The sequence below is a fragment of the Ruditapes philippinarum genome, unplaced genomic scaffold, assembly GCF_026571515.1.
Source record: "Ruditapes philippinarum isolate M1 unplaced genomic scaffold, ASM2657151v2 ctg1266_1_1_1_1, whole genome shotgun sequence".
Lineage (NCBI taxonomy): Eukaryota > Metazoa > Mollusca > Bivalvia > Venerida > Veneridae > Ruditapes > Ruditapes philippinarum.
Genome location: NW_026851704.1, coordinates 594 through 8,680, shown reverse-complemented (window position 1 = coordinate 8,680; position 8,087 = coordinate 594). Strand labels below are relative to the sequence as shown.

The 8,087-nt window shown below is 31.8% G+C and overlaps 1 protein-coding gene across 3 annotated transcripts; it reads right to left on the bottom strand.

Annotated features, from left to right (window-relative positions):
* Positions 1-2,347: 2,347 nt before the first annotated feature.
* On the bottom strand, positions 2,348-7,648 carry LOC132737656 (17-beta-hydroxysteroid dehydrogenase type 6-like). 3 transcript variants are annotated; one of them, XM_060724998.1, is made up of 3 exons: positions 7,274-7,642; positions 6,799-7,057; positions 2,348-2,863 (listed from the first exon to the last, which is right to left on the bottom strand). In XM_060724998.1, exons 1-3 carry the CDS (start codon positions 7,593-7,595, stop codon positions 2,761-2,763), a joined length of 684 nt encoding a protein of 227 aa, XP_060580981.1. In that variant the 5' UTR covers positions 7,596-7,642; the 3' UTR covers positions 2,348-2,760. The 3 variants fall into 3 exon arrangements, with proteins under 3 accessions (XP_060580981.1, XP_060580989.1, XP_060580974.1); XM_060725006.1 differs by having other exon boundaries at positions 2,349-2,863; positions 6,942-7,057; positions 7,274-7,637; XM_060724991.1 differs by lacking the exon at positions 2,348-2,863 and adding an exon at positions 2,882-6,130 and having other exon boundaries at positions 7,274-7,648.
* Positions 7,649-8,087: the final 439 nt, after the last annotated feature.

The following is an 8,087-nucleotide window of genomic DNA, read 5'->3' as shown; positions in this document are numbered from 1 at the left end:
ACATCTACGCTTAACAGTTCTGGTCTAAATGTATCTTTCAGAACGTCAGCGATAGCAGCAATGTCCTCTTTTGACAGGACAATATGAGTTTCAGACGATTTAGGTTTTTTAATGTCGGTACAATCTATAGGTGAGGAAAGTTCCCGTTTTTTGCCTTCTGATATAGGTGTTGAGCATTTAGCGCCTTCAGATTTACTCATGATTAATACGGTATGATTACGGTAACAAACTTTTTCCGCTCAGTATAGATTTGAAATTGAGCGCGTGGGAGTTTCTATAAATAGTACAGTGCACGAAAATCACAGGTAAAAAATAAAATTTCATAACTTCATTACTTCATAACTACGTTTCTTTAGCCCATTTCAGTCTCCAAGCACTAGTATACCATATTTTCAACTTTTTGAACATAGTATTCATGTATATGGAGATAAAAAAAACATTGTCATTCCATTTTCGGAAAATTAAAATAAAAACAAAACAGGAAATTTTAAATTGGTGCTGCAGTGTAAAGCTGATGAATGTGAATGTTTTATATAATTTTGGTTTCGTTGACGACTTGCAAAGTCAATCGTATCATTCCGCAGTAGGTCATGCGTCTTTTTCAAAATCCTAATAGACTAACATAGACTCGGCTGCTTTGATGTCGAATAAACCATGAATGATACCTTCTCAGATCTTTGACCTTTTCATCAGACCTGTGACCTTATGACATCAAACATCAAAATAGGTCATCTACTTGCCATGGGCAATGTCTCTATCAAATAGAATAAGCCAGGGCTTATTCGTTCTCAAGTTATTGTATGGACAAGGTTAACAGGCCGTTAGAACTACATACAGGTCAATCCTATCACAGGATTGTGCCCACACAAAGGGCCAATACTAATTCAAAATTAATGTCTGATTTACGGGTTTTGAATAGTTGCAAGTTCTTTTCTAAATTAAAAAAACCCTCAAAACAAAGTGTAATCTGATAAGTTAATTATGTCGTGCATACCATATCCTTATTCTTTCCTACGACTGAATTATCTCGTGCTCACGACTTAATAACTCGTGTCCATGACATAGTATCTCGTGCGCAAGAGACAAATTAAAACACAAACAGACACACATGTTACCTTTGTGCCACAAAATGTAAGCGTTACACATGTATGAGAAAGCAGTCATCAAAGTCCTCTTAAAGAGCACCAAACATTCTTTTCTAACAAAGAACATCAAATATATTAATTCTTGAACTTGTTGAAAAAAAGCTTAATGCTGAAATTGTAGACAGTTTCCATCGTTATATTTATAATAGAAGAAAAGATAATGGTGTAAAACTATTTATACAAAAGGTATTTTCCTAATCATTTACACTTGCTTTCTTCAAATTAATTATTTGATATCAACGTTCCCGTTTACTTCAATAAGCATATAAGGCCATAAACTCAAATAATCGCCTTATAACAATATTATCTTATGTCAGTCAGTATTGTTCCCCTTTTAAAATATTGTAAAAGATCGCTTGTAATAACAAACCTTTAAAAAATAATAGTTTATGATTTTTTTTTTTAAATTTGCAAATAAAAAAATTATATATATCTGGATTAAAACAAAATATTTGGTTTCTTGCTGTTGTTGTTATTAAGTACCGTATATCTTATTTTTTTTGCACATACCTGGCCAGTTTATCTGTGGATATGTTGTTTTTTTGCCGATTCTTATTTTTTTTTTCATGACTTTCAGAGGTAAACCTCCTAGTGGAACAGTTTTCTTTGTTATTGACAGTAACAGGTTTTTCATATGAACGCACTGTGCTATATAAGAGTAATTTGTTAAACATCTACGATCTTTTCTCTTTTAGGCTGTGCATTCACAATAGTTAAAACAGGTTTCAATTTGAAATGTTCACACACCTGACACGATTTATAATGAACATGACAAAGTAGAAAATGAAAATAAAATCATTTGACCAGGAATTTGTACCGAATATTGTGCTTGTATATTCAGTACTCAGCAGTTTTAATTTTGAACTAGTTTGTAAGCTTTCAAAACCATGGTGGTCAAAATGGCAACCAATATACGATCATGCTTCTTGATATTAAACAAATAACCTGTTTAAATGATTTCACACTGAAGATAAAAATAACATGCTTATTATTGAAGCTATTAATGGTGCCTCAAAGCATTATGTTTAGATTTAAATCCGTTAAATTATTGCATGTTAACTTGATTTACCCTTCAAGATTTCTGTTTTCCATAATCACATTTGGTTTCATTTTGAATTTGGCTGCCATTATTTTAAGGTAGTAAAAAACAGCATAGTTATCAATGCGTATCATAATTATTATTTATTATTTATTATGTACATATTGCCTAGTGTTCTGGACAATGCCATGTAGTATGTGAGGTTTGTGTATGTCTTAGTACGCTTACCCTTCGCTTCACCTATTGTTTGTTTTTATAGCAAAATTAAACTTTGAAAATGCTATTTTACCATCATTTATCGACTATACAAATTAAATAACCCCAAAGTGTTGAAAACGAATGTCTTATTGTTCACAAAACTGATCACTTACACATATAGCAATTTTAATACTCCACAATGTGAACATAAAACATGTGTAATACAATGAGTACATGTAGTAATAGATATATAAATATATATAAATGTAAATCTAAGTAACTAAGGTAGGTCAACCTTTTTTCGTAATTTGCATCATCTTAATTAGGTGTGGACAATGGATAAAAAATATGGTGTTCGCTTTATTGAATAATAAAGTTTCAAATTGAGTTAAAACCAAGTCGAGCTGCAATGAAGTCGCCGATACATTCAGGCAAATTCCACATGATCCGAATCCAAAGTGTGTCTGTGCCTACGAAATATCTAAAACAAGAAAAAATAATTTTTATTGATATTTTTGTTTCTGTGCACATCTGTTGGATAATAATTACATTGCGGTATTCGAATATATATAGGTAATACTGAATCCTTAGATCATCCATATTTAAAAAATTATAAAATACATGAACGTTGATTTCTATTTGTTAGATTACTTTATTGTATATTGTTAAAAATCGTTTCTTACGATTCATTCCATCAGCAATTATACATGATATACACTATGTTTATGTTATATGCCATTAAGTATTGAATATAGTTTTTTGTTTCATTATCTACCGGGGAGGGCCGACCGCTTATGTTGTAAGAACTTGGGCCCAACCCGTTTGCTTTTGCTGTTTAAAATACATATGAATTTTGTATCTGTATTGTATATACATGTATATAGCAATAAAATATGATTAAACGAATATATATATTATATATGGTATTGTAGAACTACAACAGTAAAAGGCGGAAACATGGAGGAGTATATCACGACAAAATTGGAAAATGCTGCCGGTGGTTACTCATGCGACACTCATCATTACTTCCTTTTCGTACGTAACATTCTTTCAATCTTTATTCGTAAACTAAATGTTCTAACATAAATGAAATGTTTTTGTAATTAAGATTTTCGAAGATGGTCGAATACTTTCCTCCCACTCTCAAGGAAGCATTGAAGTGACGGCATGGCCGAGTGGTTAACGCATTCAACTTGTAATCTAAGGATCGCTAGCCGCGTGTTTTCGAATCCCCTCAGGGACAAACCGATGTTTCCTTGAGTAATAAACATTACCCACATTGCTCAGTATTGGTTGGTCCCGGTAACGGAAACGAGAATATGTCTAAAAGCTTATGGCTTGCCTCCTACACACTCGAACTAAAATAAATTCTGTATAAACTATTGAAACAGCTATCTGTAAAGGCACTAATTATATCATATTTTCATATCATAAATGCTTCAAATCAACCAATTGACTAACAGGCAACTAAATCGTTCGTTAATGTCCGGCAAAAACATAGATTTCGGAATCAGTAATTTACATCTTTTTAGGGAATTTCGACGTAACAGAATGTATGTAGGCGTCTATAACAGGTTGAATATTCGGCGATGCTAATTCCATCAACGACCGAAGAACCCCGTCAATTTTTAAAAAGAAAACAATGATCAATATTTATCTTTCAATTTTATTATTTTTAAATAAAAGTAATCAACACAATATGATTTTACAATGTTATATGACTGTAAGTTATGACCCTGTTCATAGACTTCGCACTACTTATAATGTTTTTTTAAAAAAAACAATTCAACTGAAATCAATTATATTCGCTAGTTAAGAATCAATTATTTTCGTTAAGCAAAGAATGAATATTCCCAGAGTAATAAAAAGTTATCTTTAAATGTACATTTGATGTTTTATTTATAATTATTACCTAATACTAAATCCTTATTTACAGCTGATGAAATTCTATGCATGCGCAATGATGAAATAAACTGACGACCGGTCAATATTATATAAATAACACATGGCTGGCGGCGTGATATAGGCAATTGTCAACCCGAGAACTGGTATATTACCCCGAGGCGCAGCCGAGTGGTGATATGCCAGTTCAAAGGTTGGCAATATCCTCTATCACCCTGACAGCCATGTGTTATTCATTTTATTCTACCGAAAGACCTACAAGTACAATATTAATAAAGAACGCAGTCAAGCAAATAAATAGAAAACACATCATCATTTTACCCCAAACAATAAACTTAACAATAACAGTTCAAGAATTATTTTATACATTTCTACATGAAGTTAAGACACAATATACATATATTATTATTTCAATATCAAATAACAACTATGAAATGAAGTTATTAAGCTTTGTGGACAATAATTTCTATCATAGTCAACTTGCTGAATTTAGAGTTATACAAGAGTTATGTGCCCAAAGGTGATATAAGAAATATATTCCCCGGGGAATATATCCTAGGAGGGTGATATTCAATCAGAACACTTAATAAGCCTATGGGCGTTTTACATTGAAGGATATATTGAGGTATGATAATCTTAACTGTAACACCCCTGTTGACGGCATTGGGTATTTTTGTAAATGCCGCCCGCAACTATTCGGACTTCGGACGTCGCTCAGTGCAATGTACGGTATGGATTCAGTTGTAAAAAATTAATACAGTTGTAAACATGTTAAAGTATGTTGTAACAATATATATAGAGGATATTTGTTTCTTTGTGTGTAAGGTGAAATTTTATTTCATCGAGAGTGCTTTAAAAACAATATTCTCACCAGTGGCGTAGCCACGAGTGTGCTTTTCCCTAAAGAGTTCCGAGAATGTCAGTATTGTCAGCGAAATTAAAATTGAGGTACCACACGCGGAAAATCTTTTAAAAGTAAAGTAGTCTCGTCATTGAAAAATGTGAAATTATATTTTGATAATTTTCACTGTGAAATTATCGAATATATTTTCCACTTAAAGCTTAAAATATGTAGTTTAATTATTAGGTAATAAAACAGTTATTTCAGGGTGTTTGTGGAGCAGTAAATTGTTGTCCCTCGGTATCAGGAATGACATTTGGAACTGTTGCCCTCATCATTGATAACTCGAAGCAACAGTTTTGACTATTCCACAAGCACCCATGAAATAACTGTATAATACAATTTTATTCGTTTAGCGAATTTTATTAAGTAACTTTACTGATTTTATATTCATTTGACAGTCATTTTTCTGATTTTATTCAACAACAATAACAAAAGCATAACAAAAACAGCTTTTATAATCATTTAAAACCTTGCCACTAAGAAAAGCAAACACTTTCAATATCAATACATGCAAACAGGCTCAAGTTTATATAATTAAATATAAGTATTTTTTTTTATAGAATTCAGCGTTCCATGATATCCTTTCCATGTTGCTATTTGTTTTAGTAACATGATATTTCAATTTGCATTTTGAACTTCTATGAAACATCTTCTTATGCTTAAACATAATGATTTGATTGAAATTTGTATAATTGAAAAAAAAGTAAATTATATCAAAACAAGGAGAATAAGAAAGCACATTTTGTTTTTAGAAAATATTTGTTAAACCATACGCTTTTCAAGAGCGTCGTTTGGAAGTTGTGCCCTGACCTCAGCTTACAAACTCGCCACTTTCTCTTCTGCCAAGCGACGGAGATTTCCTCGGCCCCGCCCCAAATTGTAGTTTTGAAAACTCCTGGCTCTATGATTTGTACATTTACACCCTTTCTATACATTTCCCTCCTTAAACAAGGCCAAATGTGAATATAATACAAGCACAATATTGTTTAAGTATACATGTCCATATAAATAAATCTAAAGGGCAAGGTTCACTAACGGGGTATCTCAGCTCCGTAATTGTAATTTACAAATGCTAAACCATAAAGTTTTACAATATCATATTTCAAGTCACAATTTTGTCATTTGTGCATGAAAAATAAATTGCACGGCCGGTATGCATTTAGAATTAATGCAAACAAAGCGTTAAGACGCGCCAAATGTTAGCGTTACACCATGATCTCATCAATGAATTTGTTTATATTCTATTTCAATGGAAACAATTCTTATTTTATGTATGTGATAAATAGAAAGATGATTATGTGTGTGTAGCTTCATTACTTAAGTTATTGAACTCGTTGAGTAAAATAATATCATGCTCCCCGGAGTCTCGTTCTATAAATTCAGTATTGACTCTACACTCATTCACTATTTTCAAATAACTGTTGAACTCAAAATATTTTAAATATATGTGATTTCAATCATACTTTGACTGATTTAACCAGTTGGTACATCGGGGCAATTTGACCGGATTCTATGGTTTTGACGTTCCAAAAAGGGCAATGTGTAGTCCTAAAAAGGAACCTTTTACTAGTCTAAGGTTTCAAAGTAAATAAAATGAACTAGTTAAGCACCTGAGAACATCTGAAAATGCCTCCACGCCATATTTTGAAATGCTATATGACGAACTTAAGGCGGCAACTCTTCCCATAACACTTGATGTATTAACAAAACGTCCCTTTTCCATGATAACTAATTGGAGAAATGCTTTAGTTACCATTATAACTCCAAGCAAATTCACAGCTAATGTGTCATCATAGTCTTTTCTTGAATGCAGGTTGATCGATCCAATTCCACCAGATATACCAGCATTATTTACAACTGCCCACAATCCTTGCAATATAAATCAACCAATTAAGTCTACCTAATTAAAACAAATATAATGTTAAATTTAAAGAAAAATAATATTTTTATAAACTAAGACCATTTTTTCATCATCAGCCTTTAACAAGTAACATATTGGTAAATCATAACCAAACATGTCAACTTCAATAATCATAAACATGTTTATGAATACATCGACACTAGAATTTCTCTTTTTTTACTTACCTTTCCCTTGTGGTAATGCCCTTTTTACTATTTCCATTGCCTTCTCAATACTAGCATCTTTAGTGACGTCCATCTCTATCGCTTTCTGTTTTGAAGAGCCTGTTTCATCGAATTTTTCTACAGCAGATTTTGTGAGACAACAAGCAAACACATTAAATCCTAATGCTTCCAGCTGTTTTGCTAATTCGTTACCAAATCCCGAGTCACAGCCAGTGATTAAAACATATCGTGATTTATAGTTACCGATCTTAAATTGTCTAATAACCCATTCAAAAACAAGTAAAATAACTATTAAGCATCCACATATTATCCAAAACGCCATTTTATATCAATGTGTACACGCTTCAACCACTTTAAATATGTTTTCAAACAATATTTGTTAAAGATTACTCAACCGCTACGCTATCATGCGATAGCTCAATGTATAATACGGTAATTTATAAACATTAAGTTTTGGTTTATAATAACACGCATCCAAAATATTTTGCGACTTTTAAAACATTGGTTTTATTATATAAATCTTTCATTTACTCAAATTCGAGCTTGGCTAAAATAAGACATCCATCTAGAAACTGAGCAGTATAATCTGTCAATAGGTCTGAAAATTACACATTTCACAAAAATATTATAATAGTTTTATTCCAAGAGTATGAGTTGTTTTTTTCAATACTTTCGGAACTATGCATCGTCGTCAATATTTACACGAAGTGAAATGTATAAACCTATTTCACACTGCTATAATTCTATCAGATTACAACATTGTTCTCTGAAACATAATGCACTTGTAGATGAAATGCTGATTATGTTTTAAAAT